At 42.4% G+C, this 24774-nt stretch overlaps 1 protein-coding gene across 1 annotated transcript; it reads left to right on the top strand.

Annotated features, from left to right (window-relative positions):
- The first annotated feature begins 11990 nt into the window (after positions 1-11990).
- LOC123065837 (TLC domain-containing protein 4-B) lies at positions 11991-15732 on the top strand. Its single transcript, XM_044489044.1, has 8 exons — positions 11991-12316; positions 13653-13741; positions 13840-13975; positions 14119-14193; positions 14330-14451; positions 14534-14609; positions 15025-15084; positions 15435-15732. The coding sequence occupies exons 1-8, from the start codon at positions 12239-12241 to the stop codon at positions 15588-15590; spliced, it is 792 nt and encodes a 263-aa protein (XP_044344979.1). The 5' UTR covers positions 11991-12238; the 3' UTR covers positions 15591-15732.
- The last annotated feature ends 9042 nt before the right edge of the window (positions 15733-24774 follow it).

The following is a 24774-nucleotide window of genomic DNA, read 5'->3' as shown; positions in this document are numbered from 1 at the left end:
AGATTAGCTTGAAGGGGTTAAACCAGAACAAAGGACACGGGGAGTTTATACTTGTTCGGCCCCTTGCGGTGAAGGTAAAAGCCTACGATCCAGTTGTTGTGGGATTGATTGATCTCGATGAGCTGGGAGTGAATCCACTTTACCTATCTCTCGAGCTGTTGTTTCTTGTCCCTAAACCGCCGCCGGGTCGTCCCTTTATATACACAGGTTGACGCCTGGCCGGTTTACAGAATCCCGAGGCCGGCTCGTACAAGAGTCCGGCTCGGTTTCTTCCTTTCCCTAACTTACAATACAAGTTACACATCATAAGGCAGTTTACATACATGGGCCTTAACCCGCCACTAGGCTCTAGGCCTCTAAGCTTCTATGGTAAAGCGCCATAATTTTCATCTTCATGGGCTTCTATGCAGATGACTCCTTGTGAGTATAATCCGGCCCCTCCTGGGCGGTTTGTACTCAGTAGTCATATCCCCAACAAGTGCCCTCAAAGTTGGCCCAAAAACGATCTGCGAAATCTTCCCAAGTTCCGATGGAGTTCTCTGGGAGGCTATTCAGCCAGTGTTGTGCTGGTCCTTTTAGCTTTAGAGGAAGATGTTTAATGGCATGGAGGTTATCTCCACGAGCCATATGAATGTGGAGAAGAAAATCTTCAATCCAGACGGCCGAAGCCGTCGTTCCATCATACTGCTCGATGTTCACGGGTTTAAACCCTTCCGGAAACTAGTGTTGCATTACCTCATCGGTAAAGAACATGGGGTGTGTGGCACCCCTGTATCGTGCGACATCACGGCAGAGATCGGATGACATCTGAGTTCGGTTCTGATCCCGAATATTGTAAGGTTCATCACGCCGGACTTCATAGTTGTTATCTCATGCCGGGGAACGGCCTCTTTATCCATAGATCGATCTGGCCTGACCGGCTTTATTGGTCAGGTCCCGTTACAAGTCATATGTGTAACCCGCAGCTATTGTCTCCTTGCCTCTTCGACAAGGGGGTGCGGGCTGGTGTTCAGCTTGATATGCCGCTTTATCCCGTCCACATGGTGGTTAGTCTGGTTGATCTGCCTGACTGTATTTCGACAGTATTGGCTCAAGGGCTTCGTCATTGAATTGTGGTACCAGCTTGTGCTTGGGGTAACTTTTGGTAGGTCGCTCATGGCCGTACTCCTCGGCGGCCAGGACCTTGATGCACCTTTCATTGAGCGTATCCTGTTCAGCTTTGAGCTGCTGCTGCTTCTTTTTCAGGCTCCACGCTATGGCAATGAGCTGTCACTTGAAGCGTTCTTGCTCGAGGGGTTCCTCCGGGACAATAAAATCTTCATCACCGAGGCTAACATCCTCTTTGGAGACTGGCATATAATTGATGTCTTCCGAATCTTCATGATCAGCGTGTTCGGGGCTATACTGACCCTCTTCCCTCTCATCCTATTCAGATGTGGGCTCAACGGGGTGTTTCGGATCTTCGGCATTATCTGGAGTCTCATTATCTCCGGTGCCGGTGTTACTATCCTTTGCCCGACGCGATCGTGAGCGGTACCGCTGACGTCGGCGCTTTGGTGGTTCATCGACGGGCTTGTCCTCATCGGGATTTTGATTATCCTCGTCGTCCTTTTTACCAGGAGTGTCCACCATGTATACATCATAGGTTGATGTGTCCGTCCAACGCCCTGTGATGGGTGGGACTTGGCCTGACTCGGTGTTGGCATCGTCGTCTATACCGTCGATCTCTTCGGACGCATAGTCCAGCATGTCGGTTAAATCCTCGACAGTGGCTATTAAGTGGGTGGTGGGCGGGTTGTTGATACGTCTCCAACGTATCTATAATTTATGAAGTATTCATGTCATGTTTATAATATTTTTACATGATTTTGGTATGATTTGATTAGAACTAACCTGGACTGGCGCTGTTTTCAGCAGAACTACCGTGGTGTTGTTTTTCTGCAGAAATAAAAGTTCTCGGAATGCGCTGAAAATCAAAGGAGAATATTTTTGGAAAATATAAAAAATACTGGAACGAAAAGCTACCAGAGGGGAGTCCCGAGGCCACCACAAGGGTGGAGGGCGCACACGGTTTTTTAGGATTTATAGGACGGGTTGGCGCTGGTTTCACGTCAAGGGGGGCCATGGGGAGTCCACGAGATAGGGGGCGCACCCTATTCATCATGGACCCCCTTGACGTGAAACCAACGCCAACGCCTCCTATAAATCCTAAAAAACTCAAAATAGAAGAGAGATCGGAAGTTCCACCGCCGCGAGCCTCTGTAGCCACGAGAAATCAATCTAGGCCCTCTCTGGCACCTTGTTGGAGGGGGCCATCATCACCGAAGGCCATGGGGAAGGATCTCAGAAGGGCCATCATCGCCATGAAAGCCAAAGACTAGAGGGAGAACCTATCCCCATCCAGGGGGGAGGCCATGGAGGAGGAAGCACAAGGGGGAGAACCTCTCCTCCTCTCTCTCGGTGGCATTGGACTGTCATCAGGAGGGGAATCATCGCTGCGGTGATTGTCTTCATCAACATCACCATCATCATCACCATCCTCATCTCTTTTACGTGGTCCAGTCTCCTGCACCCCGTTGTAATCCCTACTTGAACATGGTGCTTTATGCCACATATTATGATCCAATGATGTGTTGCCATCCTATGATGTTTTGAGTAGATATCCTCTATCTTTGGGTTGATTGATGCGCTAGATTGGTATGAGTTGTATGTTTTATTTTAGTGCTATCCTATTGTGCCTTCCGTGCCGCGCACACATGAGGGATTCCCGCTGTAGGGTGTTGCAATACGTTCATGATTCACTTATAGTGGGTTGCTAGAGTGACATAAGCTTAAACCCGAGTAAGGAGGTTGTTGCGTATGGGATAAAGGGGACTTAATGTGCTAATGCTATGGTTGGGGTTTACCTTAGATCTTTAGTAGTTGTGGATGCTTGCTAGAGTTCCAATCATAAGTGCGTATGATCCAAGAAGAGAAAGTATGTTAGCTTATGTCTCTCCCTCATATGAAATTACAATGACGACTACCGATCTTGTTAACAATTGCCTAGGACAATTCCGCACACCGACCCATCATTATTCCACACTCGCTATTTAAAATACTTAAGTAATATATTCTAACTTTATGATGACATCACCTACTTTTATATTTTAGCTCCCAGATATCATGCAAAGTTATCCTCTTCATACCCACAACATAGTTTATTTCTCATTTCTAGTTGGAAGCAAACGTTCGGTGTATGTAGAGTCGTATCAGTGGGAGATAGGACTTGAGAGAATATTGATCTTACCTTTAGCTCCTTGTGGGTTCGACACTCCATACTTATCACTTCCACCTTTGGAAATTGCTACGATGATTCCCTGCACTTGGGGATTATCAAGCTCTTTTCTGGCGCCGTTGCTGGGGAGCAATAGTGTGGGGTTAATATTTTCGTGTATGCTTGTTTGCTTTCTTCACTAATTAGTTTTTCTTTTCCCTTTTTGTTTTGCATAGTTGTGGGTGAAAAATACGAAAAAAAATTAAAAAATTAAATACAAAAAAAATACTTGCCTCTTATGCCTAAAAAGGTTTTTTCAAAAAGAGAAGTGATTGGAAAGTTATGCATTCGAGAAGTGAGGGTCGTCCTTGGACACTTATGTTCATGCTCATGGAAACAATGTAGAATTTTTCATGGAAGTTTCTCAGAAATAATTATCCCCTTGTGGCCTTGTATATATCCATTGTATTATAAAAATAATGTGCCAAGCTTTGGTTTTAGGATGATTAGACTGCTTGTTTACTATGTGCAGTGCAAAAACAAAAACTTTGGCTGTAGCGCGTGAATTTACATTTTTTACTGGAAAGTCAAATGGGTCTGAAACTTTTTGCACAGTAATTCTATACAATTTTTTTAAATTTTTTTCATATTTTTCTTAGAATTTTTGGAGTTACAGAAGCATACGAAATTTCCATATTACTACAGACTGTCTTGTTTTTGACAGATTCTGTTTTCTATGTGTTGTTCGCTTATTTTGATGAATCTATGGGTAGTATCGGGGGGTATGGACCATGGTGAAGTTGGAATACAGTATATATAATGCTAATATGAAATTGGAATGAGTTTACAACAGTACCTAAAGGTAGTGATTTTCTTTATTATACTAGCGGATCTCACAAAGTTTTTGTTAAGTTCTGTGTGGATGAAGTGTTCAGAGAACGAGGAGTTACCGATGTGAGGAGAATAAAGAGAGGCAAGAGTTTAAGCTTGGGGATACCCAAGGCACCCCAAGTAAATATTTTAAGGATTCTCAAGCATCTAAGCTTAGGGATGCCCCGGTTGTCATCCGATCTTTCTTCTTCAACAATTATCGGTATACCTTGCTTTTTTATTTTGTTCACATGATTTGTGTCCTTTGTGTTTTTCTTTTTCTTTCAGAACCATGCTAGTATGAGATAGACCTTCATTGATTTATAGCATTCTTCATGTGCTTCACTTAAATCTTTTGACTATGGTTTTATAGAATGCTTCGTGTGCTTCACTTATATATTTTGAGCTTGGATATTAGTTAATCTACATTAATTGTAGAATGCTCCATGAACTTCACTTATACCTTTTGGAGTATGAATAAGACTATCATCAAAAGTGGGTTCAGAAGAGTCTCAACTTTAGGAAGTAATGATCCCACTATTTTGGAGGGTGTTGAATCTTAGTATGATATTTATGAAAGTGGATTTGGAGAGGTCTTGACTTTAGTTAGTAATGATTCCACTATTTCGGAAGAGGTTCCAATTGGTTATGAGAACAAAGTTGCTATCTATGATGATTATTGTGATGACATGTATGTTATAAAGAATAATTTTAACCATGAAACTTGTCATCGTGATTTTAATTTTCAATTAGATTATGCCTCACATGATAGTTATTTTTTTTGAGTTTCCTCCCACTATTCCGAATGAGAAGAATTTTGCTCATGTGGAGAGTAGTAAAATTCCTATGCTTGTAGATCATGAAAAGAATGTTTTATGTGATGGTTATATTGTTAAATTCATTCATGATGCTACTGAAAAAATATTACGAGGGAGGAATATATGCTTGTAGGAGTTCCAATAATATCAAGTTCCTCCTCTATGTGCTTAAAGTTTTGAAGTTATGCTTATTTTGCCTTCCTATGCTAGTTTGATTCTTTTTCCCATAAATTGCGTGCTCACAAAATCCCTAGGCATAGTAAGTGGGTTATACTTAAATGTGCTAGTCATATTCTTCATGATGCTCTCCTTATGTTTCAATTCTTATCTTTTATGTGAGCATCATTGAAATCATCATGCCTAGCTAAAAGGCATTAAAGAAAAGCACTTGTTGGGAGACAACCCAATATTTATCCTTACTGTTTTTGTGTGTTCACATGATTAAGCTACTGTAGTAATCATGTTTTATAGCTTTTGTTTCAATAAAGTGCAAGGTAAGACCTTTGGGATAGCTTACGGTGACAGTTGTGTTGATCCTGCTGAAAATCAGAAACTTTTGTGCCTAGTAAATTAGTTTTGATAATTCACAGAAAAATGCTTTTGAATTATTCTTTTTTAAATGGATTGGTACACAAATTTCTCAGGTTTTCATAATTTGGATTGATTTTTGGAGTAACAGAAGTATGGTTTCTGTTCAGATCATTACAAACTGTTCTGTTTCTGGCAGATTCTGTTTTCAATGCATAGTTTGCTTGTTTTCTAATTTCTATGTCTTATATTGCTCAATATAAATTGTAGAAATGATATGGTACAGTAGGCATTGTGTGAGAACAATTATGAATCTTGTCTTTCACAGTACCAAAGTGAATGATTTACTCTTTATCATACTAAACCATCTCACGAAGTTCCGTTAAGTTTTGTGTGATTGAAGTTTTCAAGTTTTGGGTCAGATATCGATATGAGGAGAATAAGGAGTGGAAAGACCCTAAGCTTGGGGATGCCAAAGGCACCCCAAGGTAATATTCAAGGAATACTCAAGCACCTAAGCTTGGGGATGCCCTGGAAGGCATCCCCTCTTTCGTCTTCAAAACCATCAGTATACCTTACTCAGAGCTATATTTTTATCCATCACATGATATGTGTTTTGCTTGGAGCGTATTTTCATTGTACTTGTTGTTTGAATAAAATCATTGGATTTGAAATCTTGAATGAAAGAGAATCCTCCCATGGCTAATTAATTATTTGACTACTCATTGTCCTTCACTTATATCTGTTTGGAGTAGTTTGAAATTTACTCACGTGCTTCACGTATATCCTATAAGTAAATGGTTGAATGAATTGAATATCATAAATCTGAATTTATATATGTCTCATATGCTTATACCATGGGGAGTAATGACTTCACACATAATAAGTATAGGTGGTAAAATTATTGAAAGATAGCAAACGCAGAATTGATCACTTGAACAATTCATGAAAGAATATTGAAGGAAGAGAGATTTCACATATAAATATACTATCTTGGACATATTTGTAATTGTGAGCACTCATTAAAATATGACATGCTAAAAAGTTGACGTTGGACAAGGAAGACAACTTAATGGGTTATGTTTTCCTATATCCGAATAAATGTTATATTGTCTTGGATTATCCAACATGTTGAGCTTGCCTTTCCCTCTCATGCTAGCCAAATTCTTTGCACCAAATAGAAATACTACTTGTGCTTCCAAACATCCCTTAAACCTAGTTTTGCCATGAGAGTCCACCATACCTACCTATGGATTGAGTAAGATCCTTCAAGTAAGTTGTCATTGGTGCAAGTAATAAAAATTGCTCCTTAAATATGTATGATCTATTAGTGCGAAGAAAATAAGCTTTATACGAACTTGTGATAGGGAAGAAATAAAAGCGACGGACTGCATAATAAAGGTCTTTATCACAAGCGGCAATATAAAGTGACGTTCTTTTGCATTAGGATTTTGTGCATCCAACCATAAAAGTGCATGACAACATCTGCTTCCCTCTGCGAAGGGCCTATCTTTTACTTTTACCTTCTACCCTTATACAAGAGTCATGGTGATCATCACCTTTCCTTTTTACACTTTTTCCTTTGGCAAGCACCTTGTGTTAGAGTGATTCGGATATATATATATATATATATATATATATATATATATATATATATATATATATATAGCCACTTGGATATAGGTTTTCATAAAGTATTATTGTTGACATTACCCTTGAGGTAAAAGGTTGGGAGGCGAAACTATAAGCCCCTATCTTTCTCTATGTCCGATTAAAACTTTGAATCCATAAATATCACGTGAGTGTTAGAAATTGTGAAAGTTAAGATAGTTGAGTATGTGGAGTTTGCTAAATCAAAGCTCTTACATAGACCCTTCCTGAAAATAAGATGAATTGCAATTATTTGATGACTGAAAACAAAGTTTGTTAGTTTTCAAGAAAGTTTATGATCTATACTTTAACATGTGAATAGCTTGTTACTTGATCATGAGAAGTTTTATGAGTTAAGCTACTATTATGATATATAATGATACTAGAAAAGGTGATTGAAATTATCATTAATCAAACATGTGCACTTGCCATTCACACTTCATAAATTATTTCTTTTATCATTTACCTACTCGAGGACGAGCAGGAATTAAGCTTGGTGGTGCTGATACGTCTCCAACGTATCTATAATTTATGAAGTATTCATGCCATGTTTATAATTTTTTTACATGATTTTGGTATGATTTGATTAGAACTAACTCGGACTGACGTTGTTTTCAGCAAAACTACAGTGGTGTTGTTTTTGTGCAGAAATAAAAGTTCTCGGAATGCGCTGAAAATCAACGGAGAATATTTATGGAAAATATAAAAAATACTGGAACAAAAAGCTACCGGTGGGGAGTCCTGAGGCCACCACTAGGGTGGAGGGCACGACCCCTCCTAGGGCACACCCCCTATCTCGTGGACTCCCCATGGGCCCCCTTGACGTGAAACCAACGCCTGCCCCTCCTATAAATCCTAAAAAACCCAAAACAGAAGAGAGATTGGAAGTTCCACCGCCGCAAGCCTCTGTAGCCACAAGAAATCAATCTAGGCCCTCTCTAGCACCCTGCCGGAGGGGGCCATCATCACCGGAGGCCATGGGGAAGGATCTCGGAGGGGCCATCATCGCCATGAAGGCTAAGGACCAGAGGGAGAACCTCTCCCCATCCACGGGGGAGGCCATGGAGGAGGAAGGACAAGGGGGAGAACCTCTCCTCCTCTCTCTTGATGGCGCCGGAGTGCCATCGGGAGGGGAATCATCGCTGCGGTGACATCTTCATCACCATCACCATCATCAGCAGCATCCTCATCTCTTTTACGCGGTCCACTCTCCCACACCCAGCTGTAATCCCTACTTGAACATGGTGCTTTATTTTGGTGATGTGTTGCCATCCTATGATGTTTTGAGTATATATCCTTTGTCTTTTGGTTGATTGATGATCTAGATTGGTATGAGCTGTATGTTTTATTTTGCTGATGTCCTATTGTGTCTTCTGTGCCACGCACACGTGAGGGATTCCCACTGTAGGGTGTTGCAATATGTTCATGATTCGCTTATAGTGGGTTGCTAGGGTGACAGAAGCTTAAACCCGAGTAAGGGGGTTGTTGCGTATGGGATAAAGGGGACTTGATGTGTTAATGCTATGGTTGGGTTTTATCTTAATGATCGTTAGTAGTTGCGGATGCTTGCTAGAGTTCCAATCATAAGTGCATATGATCCAAGAAGAGAAAGTATGTTAGCTTATGCCTCTCCCTCATACGAAATTGCAATGACGACTACCGATCTTGTTAACAATTGCCTAGGACAATTCCGCACACCGACCCATCATTATTCCATACTCGCTATTTATAATACTTAAGTAATATATTCTAACTTTATGATGACAACACCTACTTTTATATTTTTAGCTCTCCTATATCATGCAAAGTTATCCTCTTCATACCCACAACATAGTTTTATTTCTCGTTTCTAGTTGGAAGCAAACGTTCCGTGTACGTAGAGTCGTATCAGTGGCAGATAGGACTTGAGAGAATATTGATCTTATCTTTAGCTCCTTGTGGGTTCGACACTCCATACTTATCACTTCCACCTTTGGAAATTGCTACGATGATTTCGTGCACTTAGGGATTATTAGTCGTAAAATCCCCTTCTCTCAGCCCCCAGCCCATGCTAGGTGCAGTTCGGAGGCAAGGCTTCCGTAATGGCGAGAGATCGCATTAATCCCATCGCTTCGTCTAGAGGTGAAAGTTGGGCATGAGTCTGCGGATCTGCCAGGCTGGGTTCGGTGACAGACACCTGGTCGGGCCCGATCAACACAGACTTTGAAAGTTCTGAGTTGTGTCCAGAGGTGAGTCCAAGATCGTGTCTAGGTCTCCGGTCGGAAATTCCATGATAGAAAAGAGTCCGGCGGGGCTGGTCCTCCCATCTTCGGATGATACAACCTACTCCAGATCTAAGGCCGAGGTGGGCATGAGTGTTGACCCTTGAACTGGATCTGAGAGTGAATCCGAAGGGCTTCCTTTATGGGGGCAAGGGGCGACAACCGAGGTCACGAACCCCACAAAAATCAGATCTCCTCGGATATCGACGATGTAGTTCAGGGTTCCGAACCTGATCTGGTGGCCGGGGGCGTAACTGTCGACCTCCTCAAGGTGGCCGGTCGAGTTGGCATGAAGCACGAAGCCGCCGAACACAAAGACTTGTCTGGGGAGAAAGGTTTCCCTGGACTTAGCGTCATCGTTGATGAAGAGGCGAGCCATCAATCCTTCTGTCGATGATACAGTGGAGCTCTTAATGAAAGCACCAATGTCGGCCTCAAAACTGGCAGATCTCGGGTAGGGGGGCCCAAGCTGTATGTCTGAGGATCGATGGTAACAATGATCAAAAGGACACAGTGTTTACCCAGGATCGGGCCCTCTTAATGGAGGTAAAACCCTACTCTTGCTTGATTATATTCGATGAGTATAGGCGTTACAAGAGTTGATCTACCTCGAGATCGTAATGGCTAAACCCTAGCTTGGCTAGCCTATCAATGTACAAAGTCGGTTTAATAGAAAGGAAACAGTATATCCAGACACCTAAACTTGGCATCCACGTGTACGGGAGTCCCCACTGGACACGGGAGGTGGTCTTCTTGTATCTTGATGGCCCATTAGCCCGGCCCATATTACATAGACCGGACGCCCGAGGACCCCTTAGTCCAGGACTCCCGGGAGGAAGGGGTGAATAGGAAACCCTAATCCACGCATCAAAATGGATATGAAACATACCCTCTCGCCCTCTTGAGGGGAATGGTGATTCTCTGTGTGTACTTGACCATTAATGGATGTTAATCCTGCGTGGGTCGTGGTCAAATCTGAATCTGGTAGGTAACCATGCTTGGCTAATCACTCCAGATGAAGGCACGAGACCGCGCAGCTACCCCTGTCACCCCTGATAGGGCCGTAAGGGCGCCTTGAGGAGCCTGCATCACTCACCATGAGAACTCTAGAGGATGGGCTTGGGAGAAGGGGATGCTGGCGCGATTGGCTTGGAAAGGAAGGGTTGGCCCGGCGGTAAATCGACGCAACTAGCCCATAAAATATAAAGGGGAAGAGACCGACACTTCGACATTTCGCCATAAAGCGACTCACTTCCCTGTAAAGGTGCGGTTGCCAGGGGTTAGAGCCATGTGTGGCAAGTCCGGGTCCACTCGGTAGGACCATTGGCGTTTCAAGACTCCTTAGAGGGGAACTTGCATGTCGAGCCGAAGACTCCGGATCCGAAGTCCAGCAAAGTCGTCTTCGGCGTCTAAGAGTCGTTCAGGGGCTATTGACGGTGTCCTTGATTGGAGGTGCTGGCCTAGTCGGCCCACGATCCTCAGGCTGAGCTGACGGGCCCTCATTCGTGATTAAGATGGACTCCGGAGGCAGTCCGCAGGAGGCGTGATCAAGACTACCACCACTGAATACTTGACGTATACTCTGAGATCTCTCCTGTCGCCTTACTCCTAGATACCGACCTTGTAACCCTAGATACTCTCCCTGGCATGTATATAAGCCATAGGGTTTAGCCCATAGAGGGAACATCAACGCAATATTATTTGCCTAGCCCTAGAGTTAGACCACACATCACGATCTCAAGGTAGATCAACTATGTATTTGATACATCTTCATCAATATAAACAAAAGCAAGACGTAGGGTTTTACCTCCATAGAGAGGGCCCGAAGCTGGGTAAAACGACATCTCCTTCGTTCATGTTACCTTCGATCTGAGATCCACAGCTCGGGACTCCTTACCCCGAGGTCTGCCGGTTTTGACACCGACACTCCGCTTGGTAACCTATTAGTATGTAGTAAGTTATAACCTATTAGTATGCGGTGTGAACCTACTCTCCTGGAAATTAAAACTCTACTCTTAACAATCACCGGGGGGGAGAGCATCTCCACGTGAATATATTACTCAAAAATCTCAAAGGGGCCAAAGTACATCAGAGAGTACAACGCGAGGAGAGGAACATGCGTCAAAGATAACGCGACATCTCTGTAGCCGGGTCTTTGAACCTATAGTCCCAAAGCATGAAATCGTAGATTACATTTCGAATAGTATCCAAAGCCGAGTGAGTCTTGGAGCAGAATTCCTGAGCATTACGAGAGTCCTATTTTAGGCATTTAATAATTTTCAGATTTAATGTACTCCCCTTGTTTCTAAATATAAGTATTTTTTAGAGAATCCAATATAGACTACATACGGAACAAAATGAGTGAATTTAGAGTTTTAGACTCTAAAGTACATATCTATATACATCCGTATGTAGTTTATATTAAAATCTCTAAAAAAACTTATATTTAGAGACGGAGAAAATATGATTTACTAGAATAATTGTAGTTGGGGCCCTCCCAGCCTATGGGCCGGCCCTGCGTGGACAGACGGGCCATCTTCCCGGAGCCACGATCCGAGACGGACGCCGCCTTCTCGCGAGACCCCCCGCCTGCCGTCGTGCCTGTCCTCTCTTAAAACCAAGGCTCAAACCCTCTTCCAAAACATCGCTCCCACCGACGATGCCACCGCCCAAACCCCAACCCTCCTTTTTGCCCTGAAATAGATCAAGCGTGAAAAACGTGTCCTGCTGTGCTGCAGGTTTGATTTCCTGGGAGGCGTATCCGTCGATCCATCGGCGCGTAATCTCGGATCAGCTTCTTCTCCTTCGCGCTTCCTCCGCCCCTTCGTCGCTGGTTGATCCATCGGAGGGGACTCATGGACTGGAACTACGGCCCCGAGGAGCAGGTCCTGTGGCCGGCGTCGGTCCTCGCCGGCGTCCTCATGTGCGCCGCCGTAAGCTCTCCGCGCCCTCTCCTTTTTTGCTTTCTTAGTTCATCCGCTCTCCGTAGTTCAATTTCCGAGACCTTGTGTTCATGGTTTGCTCGAGCTTGGTTGTTTGCGAGATTATTACCTACCTATATGCCGGTTGCTTTCCTGTTATCTGGGGGGCGTCCGAATCAAGTAGTACCTCCGTCTTCTTAGGGGAAGAAGAGGCTGTTGGCGTCTTTGTTGCCGGTACAGTTAATGCAGGCTGAGTCAGCTAGCTCTGCAGTTTTGTTTGTAGCTATGCTCGCTGGTGAAGCTTGTGGCGTTAGTTGTAGCACTTGGTACTACAACTTGCTAGTCAATGCTGCAGATACTTGTCAATCGTCGATGTCTCTTTTGGCAATTGAGACTGGTAGTTCTGATACTGATACGTACCAACAATTCAACTGTGCTAGCTGGGCAGACTGTGTTGAATGCTTCCTTCTAGAACCGAGAGATCTTTTGGATTAAAAAAAAGACTGGGAAGTTCTGTGTTGTTTTTTGCGTGGTTGCTATCTCGCATTGAATTTCTCTAGTTGGTGCAATGCAAATTACCAGTCGAGGGGAAGGTGCATCGGCATCAGATCAGCAGCAGTGCGTGCGTAGACCTTGCTGTTTCGTGATGCAGTATTCTGGTCTGCTCTGCTCTGTCTCTTTGGCGCAACCAGGCCAATATGTGATCAGTGCTACTACCTGTTTGCAAAATTGCCGAGAATTTAATGTTCTTGCAAGCCGATGGATTTCTTAAATTTTGGACATAGGCGAGGTTCGTTGGAGAGATTGACAGTCTTACACATGTTCCACAAAAATACATAGAAGATAATCTGGGTCTCATTCTGTACAAGGGAAGATAATAAGTTTGGCATTGTACAGCATTTTGCGATAATAAAAACAAAAAACGGAGCGCTAGAATTTGCTATATTAGACTCTCTCTCTCTCTCTCCCCCACCCCCTTTCCGTCTTTTTATGCAGGACACCTTTCTTTTTCATGAACATTTGTACTTCCGTAAGTCATTATGTGAACATGGAATTGCTTCAGAAGTATTTGAATTTTTAAATATTTTTACTAAAATGGTGGAGCTCGAAAGCCGAAATCCATCTCTCGTATTAGTACCTAGGCTACGTATCACAAAGTAAGTTTTGGTTTTTATTCCTGATGAAGCATACTAATTCTGAATTGAAAACTTTGCTCCTCTAATTCTGAAGTTGTCGTCTTAGAACCTTTTATTTTTTGAAAGGATCATATAAAGAACATTGTTCTCGGCTATTTAGACATTTAGTGCATTGTATCTTGCTGTCATAATTCATAATTTTGTCCCTGCAGGTATATGAGGTAACTAAAAAGGTTAGCTCATCGTGCTTCAAGTGTTATGATGGATTAAGTCCAATGCAAAAGCTTCAGTGGAATAATAGGTAATATTTACTTGGACACAACTTTATTGTTGTACCTGTTCTGATCACAGCTGACCTTTTATTTTACTTAAGTCTAAATATGTGTAATTAACTGACAGGGGCTTCTCTACGGTCCATGCATTGGTTGCTGCTGCCGTTTCCTTTTACTTGGTCATGATATCTGGCCTCTTCAGTGAAGATGTCAATGGCATAATCATTGACAGAAAGTCATGGTTATCTGATTCCATGTTTGGGGTAAGCTACGCATTGCAACTGCATCTCCAGCTTTGCTTGGAGCGAGTCAAATTTGTTTCTCAATCTGCAGTCTTTCAGAACAAATGGACATGAAATGCTCCTCTACGTACATATTGATTTAACATACTGTATTACTTGTGCAGGTCTCGATCGGGTACTTTTTCACAGACCTGGGGATGATCCTATGGCATTTTCCATCTTTAGGTGGAAAAGAATTTGTAAGTTTTACACTATTACTAGAGCACACATTGTCTCTGAAGAAGATTAATGCGTGTTGGTTTCCTCCTAATCAGTAGTTTTTTTTTGTTGACAAAGTTCCTAATCAGGAGTTGTTTCTATGTGATTTTGTTTCAGCTCTTGCATCACGGACTTTCCATGTACGCAATCTGTCTTGCTTTGTTCAGTGGGAAAGCACACATGTACATACTCATGGTCCTCTTCACTGAAGCCACCACTCCATTTGTGAACCTTAGATGGTAACATCTGATGCCACTAATACAGTCCTTCAAGAATTCAGGTTAAGATGTTGTTTCTGAAAGTTATTATGACTTGGTGCAGGTATCTGGAGGTTGCTGGTCAGAAGGATCACAACCTCTACTTATACAACGGATTGGCTATGTTTGTCGGATGGCTGGTATAGTACTCGCTGCTCTCATGATTTAACAGTATTGCTTTCCTGAAGTCGTATGATTCATGAAACTTGCATGTTAGAATTCTATAGTTAGTTTCGGTGTCGGCAGCCTTTACTGTCTCTGCCGTGCCTCCGTACGCCCGTATCGACCTCGGTTCTGCCCTTTCTGTCTTTGTACAAGATTCAGATGCTCAGAGATGTATTCCTATGGAACGTCTCTGCCTTTTACCTTGTTGGAAAATATATGCTCGATACGCTCCTCTTCATCACAAGTCAAATGAAAATGCCAATTGTGAGCTGCAGGAGTGGCGCCCATGCTAATGAGTTAATTTGAAGCATTTGTGACTAGATATGCCACAAACTATTTATTCATTATCCTCTTTACTCTGGCATTAACACATCTTTCATTGGCTTGCAGATTGCTCGGATAATCTTGTTCGTATATTTCTTCACTCATGTCTACTCCCATTATGATCAGGTATGCATGTCAGCTACCCATGGACCAACTGAAATCGCACTTTTACTACTCCCTCCGTTTGTTTCTACAAGACATTTCAGACAGCTTGCTTTGTACTGTTTTAAACAGTGTCTGAATGTCTAAAACGTTTTATAAAAATGAACAGAGGTAGTAGTAATATATAATAAAACTTGAGATGTAGCTAAACTTGCTTGATCAGTATGATGTATTGTGTTAAAACATCATGAAAGTATATGACTGATTTAGTCTTCAGAAGATTCAGACAGTTCGATTGATGCAACTGAAACCGTTTGTATTGCATAAATTCAGACGGCTTGCTGATGACGCGCGCTGCACTTGTTTTTTCACAGGTGAAGTCCATCTTCGCCCTTGGATTCTACGGCATAATGACAGTGCCACCGACGCTGGCCGTGATGAACGTGTTCTGGTTCTGGAAGATATGCAGGGGGATGGTCAGAACCCTGTCGAAGATGAAGAAGCATACCGCAAACGGGAAGACGGATTAGAATGAAGGATGATATAACTATTCTTTTGGATAAAAAGGATTGACTGTTGTTCCTTGTAGATAAAAGCTCGGCTGATCAAATTTGAACTAAAACCATGACACTTATTTTGGGGCGTAAGGAATACGTTGGTGTCTGATTTTTTTTTCTGGAGTATGCCCATGCAGAGAATTGTGGGATTGATCATTGATGTGAGAGGTGATGCATATAGTATTATTCTTTTTTTACTTTCGTAGCAGCTCGCGGTCACGCGAAACCAACCCATCATGGTTGCTGAATCTGTGAAAGGTTATTCCTTTTTCCTTCGCCAACGTGAAAGGCTATTCAGAGGTGGGGGGTCGCACCAAGCACTCTCACATCGTGGCAGACGTGGGCGTGGGCGTGGGCGCGCCGGGCCGATTTTGTTCTTCTTGCCGCACTCTGCAACAGGCGAGGCGCCGCCGCGTCGGGCTCGTGCCGACCACGTCGTGTTCGCACGCAAAAACGTTCGTTTGCGCCGCGGACAGCTTTGCCGCCTTTGCTCTCCGTTCTTGGTCGTTTCCCTCCAGATGGCACACACTGCTCAGCAGAGCCCAAGGCCAACGGTTTGCACGTCACGCAACGGCCGAAGCAGTGCGGTGCACTCACGCAGAAACAACAACTGGATGCGCCATCATCCGGACGGTCTTTCACGTGCACTGACATTGTTTTCCTTGTGCTCGGGGTCGAAGAAAACGTACCTGCTGCTTGGTGCAAAAAAAAGTCTGTTTTTTTAGGGTAAAGAGGTCTCTGTTTTAAGTTGCACATTTCGCCAAATTAAAGCTGCGCCTTTTTTTAACACACTATAGACGGTAGCACTCATATACACGCGCATATACACAGACTGAGCCGACATATCATTCTGAAATTTACGAAGTCGCCGTAGGCACCTCGTCGTCGACGGAAACGTCTCCTCCCACTGAATGCGCATCACCGGAAATCCTGAAATAAATCAAGGAATAAATGCGAGCACCAGGACTTGAACCCTGGTGGGTTGGAGATACCACAGTCCCTCTAACCATCCAACCACAGGTTGCACCTTTTAGTCGAGTATATCTCTGCTATTTTTCTACTATTTAAAAAATAAGTTTAGAATCGATTTTCTGCCAGTCAAAACTTTTCGTCAACCGGTTTTCTCCTCCCACCACGTCCCTCCATCGATTTCTTTTATCTGGCTGGTTTTCTTTTTTCACCACTCCATGTTTGATTGGACCTTCACAGTACATCGTTCAATCACATTAATTTACTTTTTTAGACCATTAGTTTACTTATCTTTCACACCAATTTCACCTTATCTCTAGCATTTTCTTTCCTGCAAACTCTTCGTCAACCAGTTCCCCCTCTCACCATGTCCCTCCACGGATTATTTATTACCAGTACTTTTTATTCATCTCAATTTGACCGCACCTTCCCAGTACGCCGCTCAATCACATTAATTTACTTACCTTTTGCACCATTTTCATCTTAATTTAATTACCAAATTTCTTATCAAACTATAAGGCAAATCATAGACAAGTTTTGATAAACATTTATTCAGACAATCACATTAATATTGGCAGATAAATAATAAATTACAAGCTAACATATTAGAATATTTATATCATGTTGCATGTTCTAGTAAGGATAAAGAAAATAACTATTTTTTTGCTGTCATGATGGTGTTCCCTAAAAAAAGACATGGGCTATTTTTCAAAAAAAAATTGGAGCACTTAATATGTAATTCTTCATGCTCGATATCTTATTACAGCGTTGAAACATAGATATCATATCAAAGTAGCTCACATAATACTAAGTAAACCCATACCTCCAGATCAACGACACAAGTGCTTCAGAATGATTGCCTCTGTGTTTTTGCTCCCGTCATCAGGACAGTAGACAAAGATGCAAATCACCCGTATATGTACTTACGGTTAAAGAAACGTTCATATTGTTGCCTCCAAAGATAATCACTTTGTCATTTGACGACAAATAAAGTTTTGAAAATATGAAGGGCGTAAAGAAAACCGGGGGAGTGGTCATTCCAACTGGAGGCTTGACAAGTGTATGATTTTCATAATTGTCCATGATTTCAGTGATAAGGTTTTGAATTACCCGCGTGATTTGTTCTACATATATACTTGTGTGTGGTTAGAGGGCATAAATTTATGTTGTGCCGTCGGCACCACTAATCATCGCTCAATTCAGAGGAGAACCATTACTCTTGATGGGGAGGGAGGATCCGTCTGCTTGAAAACTCTCCTCGTAAATGTGTGGTATTTTCCACTTCTTTTTGCAGGGGGAATGTGTGGTACTTTCCATAAGTTATCTAGACTCTCAACTTAAAACATATCCAAGTGTTTAATAATTGAGTATATTCCTTTTTCACAAAATAATAACTTAATATATTCCTCACAATAATTTCTTCATATGTGATTTTCAATTTTAGGTTATCGTGTGTTTCATTAATCACGATCAAAGCGAATAAAACGCATGCATGTGAATCGATCTGGAAAACAAAGAGAGAATATGTGTGGATAGAACTTTCCAAAACCCTCTCCCCGCTTCAAAACACACACACACACACACACACACACACACACACAAGAAATTTTTTTTACATTGGAGTCGTTAAGAAATCCAACAACTGTCATCGGCATGGCTAACCTCCTAGTAAATGTGTGGTATTTTCTTCTTCTTCTTGCATGGGAAATGTGTGGTACTTTCCATTAATTATTAAGACTCCCCCCTTAAAACACCCTCAAATGTTTAAGAACTTAATGTATGTTGGAATTATGCCCTAGAGGCAATAATAAATTTTTTATTATCATATTTCCTTGTTCATGATAAAGGTTTATTATTCATGCTAAAATTGTATTGACCGGAAACTTAAATACATGTGTGAATACATAAACAAACACCATGTCCCTAGTGAGCCTCTACTAGACTAGCTCGTTGATCAAATATGGTTAAGGTTTCCTAACCATAGACGTGAGTTGTCATTTGATAACGAGATCACATCATTAGGAAAATGATGTGATGGGCAAGTCCCAACCGTAAGCTTAGCATTCGATCGTATCACTTGGGTTTATTGCTATAGCTTTCTTCATGTCAAGTATCTATTCCTAAGACCAAGAGATCATGCAACAACCGGATACCGGAGAAATACCTTGTGTGCTATCAAACATCACTTCGTAACTGGGTGATCATAAAGATGCTCTATAGGTATCTCTGAAGGTGTCTGTTGGGTTGGCATGGATCGAGCCTGGGATTTGTCACTCCGTGTGACGGAGAGATATCGCTGGGCCCTCTCGATAATACAACATTGTAAAGAGCTTGCAAGCAATGTGGCTAATGAGTTAGTCACAAGATCTTGTATTACGGAATGAGTAAAGAGACTTGTTGTAGGATCTAGAAGTATGTCTAGAGGGGGGGTGATTAGACTACTTGACCAAATAAAAACTTAACCTTTTCCCAATTTTAGTCTTTGGCAGATTTTAGCAAACTTAGCACAAGTCAAGCAATCTTCACACGATTCAAGCAAGCATGCAAAGAGTATATGAGCAGCGGAAATTAAAGCATGCAACTTGCAAGAATGTAAAGGGAAGGGTTTGGAGATTTCAAACGCAATTTGGAGACACGGTGATTTTTGAGCCGTGGTTCCGATAGGTGGTGCTATCATACATCCACGTTGATGGAGACTTCAACCCACGAAGGGTAACGGCTACGCGAGTCCATGGAGGGCTCCACCCAAGAAGGGTCCACGAAGAAGCAACCTTGTCTATCCCACCATGGCCGTCGCCCACGAAGGACTTGCCTCACTAGCGGTAGATCTTCACGAAGTAGGTGATCTCCTTGCCCTTACAAACTCCTTGGTTCAACTCCACAATCTTGTCGGAGGCTCCCAAGTGACACCTAGACAATCTAGGAGAGACCACTCTCCAAGAAGTAACAAATGGTGCGTTGATGATGAACTCCTTGCTCTTGTGCTTCAAATGATAGTCTCCCCAACACTCAACTCTCTCTCACAGGATCTGGATTTGGTGGAAAGAAGATTTGAGTGGAAAGCAACTTGGGAAAGGCTAGAGATCAAGATTCATATGGTAGGAATGGAATATCTTGGCCTCAACACATGAATAGGTGGTTCTATCTCAGAAATGGTAAGTTAGAAGTGTAGGTTTGTTCTGATGGCTCTCTCTACGAATGAAGAGGGGGTGGAGGGGTATATATAGCCTCTACACAAAATCTAACCGTTACACACAATTTACCAATCTCGGTGGGACCGAATCAACAAACTCGGTCAGACCGATTTAGTAAACAATGTGACCATTAGGATTTTCGGTGGGACCGATATGCAACTCGGTAGGACTGATATGATTAGGGTTAGGGCATAACGTAATCTCGGTGAGACCGATTACACAAACTCGGTGAGACCAATTTTGGTAATAAGCTAACCAAAGAGTTGGTCAGGCAAACTCGATGGGACCGATTACGCAAACTCGGTGGGACCGATTTTGGTAATAAGTTAACCAGAGAGTTCGCATTGTAATCTCGATAGTACCGATTGCTCAAACTCGGTGAGACCGATTTTTATAATGGACATACACACAGAGATTACAATCCCATCTCGGTGAGATAGAGATCCCTATCGGTGAGACCGATTTGCCTAGGGTTTGTGGCAGTGGCTAAGACATCTGAACTCGGTGGCGCCGAATAGAAAGAATCGGTGGGGCCGAGTTGGACTTTAGGTTTAGGTCATATGTGGATGTGGGGAAGTAGTTGAGGGCTTTGGAGCATATCACTAAGCACTTTGAGCAAGTAAGTCATTAAGCAACACCTCATCCCCTCTTGATAGTATTGGCTTTTCCTATAGACTCAATGTGATCTTGGATCACTAAAATATAAAAAGTAGAGTCTTGAGCTTGAAGCTTGAGCCAATCCTTTGTCCTTAGCATCTTGAAGGGGTTCCACATCCTTTAGTCCATGCCACTTCATTGTTGAACTTATCTGAAACATACTAGGTAAAAGTGTTAGTCCAACAAGAGATATGTTGACATTAATTACCAAAACCACCTAGGGAGCACTTGTGCTTTCAATCTCCCCCTTTTTTGTAATTGATGACAACATACATCAAAGCTTTAGATAGAGATATAGAGAATAGCAAGTAAAGCTTTGGAAAGACATGTAACATGCATAGGCTCCCCCTACATGTATGCAATCATGTGAATATGAAATATAGAAGCATGTGAGAGCATAACCATGATAGAGTAGGCACTGTGTTACATGTATCTTGGCTATATGCATCAGAGCGAAGAATTTTGGAAAAAATACCTTCATGCTCATGAGTCCTTCTTGCAAACAGTATGTACATCAGCAAGAATTTCTCATACACATGATTGTGATGCATATACTTACCTTGTGGTCTTGAGTTGGCTTAGGATGGGATGAACCTGTGAAAACAAAGTTAGACAACACAGATACATCTACTAGCCAGAGCAAACAAAAGCAACCACAAGAGTACCAAGACTGGGATGACATGTAGAGAATGAGTACCACATTGGATATCGACATGTCCCCAAAGGTAAAGATGTGCAATGAATTTAAAGATTCTTTCCCTTAGAAGTCTTGCTCCCCCTGAATCTAGCATGGGATACTGGGAGAAGATAGGGAACAGAAAATCAGAGCTTAAAGAAACAAATGAGCACATATGAACATGTCTTTTCCCTCAAGAAGACATGTGGCATCTCTCCTCTTGAACACCAAGCATCTGGGATCCTTGAAAAACAACTCTCCCCTTGAGTATTCTCTCCCCCTAGAGATATGACAAAGTATTGATGTGATCTCTCTCTATTGATAAAGCTTTTCATGTGATTCTCTCTCCCCCTTTGACATCAATTGCCAAGAAGGATCTTCTGGATGTGTTGTCACATGGGTTTGGTCCTTGAGTCACAAGTCAAAGCAGCAACAAAAATGTGATGCTGGTAGAGGACAAGATTCATTGAGTGGAGATGGATCAAAAGAATCACAGAAGTAAGTGGCACGTAGTTTTTCCTGTAGTGAGATCGGTAGCACCGTGTTGTATTCTTCGGTAGCACCGAGAGGTTTCGGTGGGACCGAAAATGACAAACCGGTGGAACCAATTTCATCACAGAGAAAACACTTGCCACCGTACAAAGGGAATTGCATAAGGTATTAACCGAGTCCTTGACATCGTGGTTCAACCGATAAAAGATCTTCTTGGAATATGTAGGAACCAATATGGGCATCTAGGTTCCGCTATTAGCTATTGACCGGAGAGGTGTCGCGCTCATGTTTACATGATTCTCGAACCCATAGGGTCTGCATGCTTAACATTAGGTGATGCTAGAGTAATATTAGGATATGCATGTTGGTGACCGAATGTTGTTCGGAGTCCCAGATGGGATCCGGGACGTCACAAGGAGCTCCGAAATGGTCCGGAGATAAAGATTTATATATGGAAAGTTGTTTTCAGGGTTCAAGAAAAAGTTTCAGTTTTTTTTGTATTGTATCAGGAAGCATCCAGAAGGTTCCAAAAACTTCCGGAGGAGTCAGGAAGTCCACCAAGGGTTCCACCACGTCCCAAGGGTCGGCATGGTCTTAGGGGAGGCGCCCTTGCCTTATTTGGTCAGGCGCACAAGTCCCTCAAGGCCCATGTGGCTTGGGAGAGGTGGAAAGTCCACCTGTGTATGGAAAAGGAGGGAACTGGACTAGGAGTCCAACTCCTCCCCACCTTGGTGCGCCCCTAGGGCTTGGAGGGATGGCCACCATGCCCCACCACCTATATAGAGGGGGGCACCCCCAAGAGGACACACAAGCCCTTGGCCCCCCTCTCACTCCCGTTACTTCATAACTCCTCCGTCTTCGTTGTTTCGATAGCGCTTCTTGTAGCCCTGCCAGAATCACTCCACCACCATCACCGTAACACTGTCGTGCTGCCGGTGATCCCATCTACTTCTCCTCCCACGCTCGTTGGATCAAGGAGGAGGAGACGTCATCGAGCCGTACGTGTGCTAAACGCAGAGGTGTCGTCCATTCGGTACTTCATCGGTTTGGATCGCGATTGGATCGTGATGAGTATGACTACATCAATAGCATGATATACGCTTCCACATAATGGTCTACGAGGATACGTAGACACACTCTCCCCTCTCATTGTTATGCTTCTCCTAGATAGATCTTGGGTGTTCGTAGGAATTTTTTTGATTTTCATGCAACGTTCCCCAACAATCTATACCTTTTTAGTGAATGAACAACTTAATATATTGCTGGCAATAATATTTTTATACATGATTTTGGTTTTTAGGTAATCATGTGTTTCATTAATCATGATCAAAGCAAATACAACAGATGGATTTGAACCGACAGGAAAAGTTGAGAGAGAACATGTGTAGATAGAACTTTCCAGAACCCCCCTCCCTTCCCAACACACCCACACACACAATAAAAGAAATTTACATTGGCGTTGTTAGGGAATCCCACAACTGTCATCAACATTATTAACCTTCGCCGAATTCGGAGAACTATAACCCGGGATGTATGTTGTGGATCAAGGAAGAACCTTTATTGATGTGGCGTGTTGACTAGGGAACATCACCATCCTCCTCAAATCTCGGAGCATCGCCAGTTGTCAGTATCATCGAGGCCAAGAGAAGATCTGTCATCATATGTTTTGATCCATTATACACTCTAGAAGAGAACCCCCTTCCCACACACTACCGTTTAGAATGTTTTGTGCTCAGACGTCACTGACTCTGCTTTTTAAGGTTGAATCCCTGTGCACATATTGGTAGAGAGAGAGAGAGAGAGAGGGAGAGAGAGCAATGTTCTGATAGGCTATGGTTCAAAAATGAAAGGGTATTGGCCGAAAGTTTACTTATCTTTGACGGAAGAAAATGAAGTTCAAATTCTTTTTCAAAACTATCCTCGTAAATGTGTGGTATTTTCTTCTTCTTCTTCTTCTTGCATGGGAAATGTGAGGTACTTTCCATAAGTTATTAAGACTGCCACCTTAAAAGACCTCCAAATTCCTTTTGAAAACTATCCTCATAAATGGGAAATGTATATACCTTTTTCGTAAATGAACAACACAACATATTTCTTGCAATTATCTTGTTATATATGATTTTTGTTTTTAGGTTATCATGTGTTTCATTAATCACGATCAGAGCGAATACAACGCATGCATGTGAACTGATCTAGAAAGTTGAGAGAGAACATGTGTAGATAGAACTTTCCGTAACCACCCCCCCTCACACACACACACACAAATAGACACACAGGAAAATGAATTTACAATGGAGTCGTTATGAAATCATACAACCGTCATCGACATTGCTAATCTCCGCTGAATTCGGAGAACTATAACCCGACATGTATGTTGTGGGTCAACGAATAACCTTTATCGATGTGGCATGTTGACAAGGTATCATCTCCCTCCTCCTCAAATCCCGGAGCCATTATCAGTTGTTGGTATCATCGAGGCCAAGCGCAGATCTGTCATCGTATGTTTAGATCCATTATCCGTGGCTAAAAGAGAACCCCTTCCCCCACGCTACCTTTTAGAATGTTTTGTGCTCAGACCTCACTGACTCCTACTTTTTAAGGCTGAATACCTACGCACGGATTAGAAGAGAGAGAGAGAGAGAGAGAGAGGGGGGGGGGAGGGAGAGAGAGAGAAATGTTCTTATATGCTATGGTTCAAAAGTGAAAGGGTATTGGTCAAAAGCTTGCTTGTCTCCGAGGGAAGAAAATGAAGTTCAAATTCTTTTTGAAGACACTCCTAGTGAATGTGTGGTGTTTTCTTCTTCTTTATGGATGGGGATGTGTGGTACTTTACATAAGTTATTAAGACTACCACCTTAAAATACCTCCAAATGTGTAATAACTTAATATATATATATACCTTTTTCACGAATGAACAACTTAATATGTTCCTGGCAATAATCTTGTTATATATGATTTTCATTTTTAGGTTATCACTGTTGGGGAACGTAGCAATAATTCAAAATTTTCCTACGTATCATCAAGATCAATCTAGGAGATTCTAGCAACAAGGGAGAGAGAGGATGTGCATCTTCATACCTTTGAAGATCGCTAAGCGGAAGCGTTACTAGAATGCGGATGATGGAGTCGTACTCGCGGCGATTCAAATCGCGGAAGATCCAATCTAATG

The sequence above is a fragment of the Triticum aestivum genome, chromosome 3B (genome assembly GCF_018294505.1).
Source record: "Triticum aestivum cultivar Chinese Spring chromosome 3B, IWGSC CS RefSeq v2.1, whole genome shotgun sequence".
In the NCBI taxonomy this organism is placed as follows: domain Eukaryota; kingdom Viridiplantae; phylum Streptophyta; class Magnoliopsida; order Poales; family Poaceae; genus Triticum; species Triticum aestivum.
This window is presented reverse-complemented; position numbering and strand designations above follow the sequence as displayed.

Excerpts from the sequence above, each read along its gene's own strand:
- LOC123065837 (XM_044489044.1), top strand. The coding sequence starts at position 12,239 with ATGGACTGGAACTACGGCCCCGAGGAGCAGGTCCTGTGGCCGGCGTCG. Across the intron at positions 13,976-14,118 it reads TATCTGATTCCATGTTTGGG|GTCTCGATCGGGTACTTTTT; the intron begins GTAAGCTACGCA and ends TTACTTGTGCAG. Across the intron at positions 14,452-14,533 it reads CCATTTGTGAACCTTAGATG|GTATCTGGAGGTTGCTGGTC; the intron begins GTAACATCTGAT and ends GACTTGGTGCAG.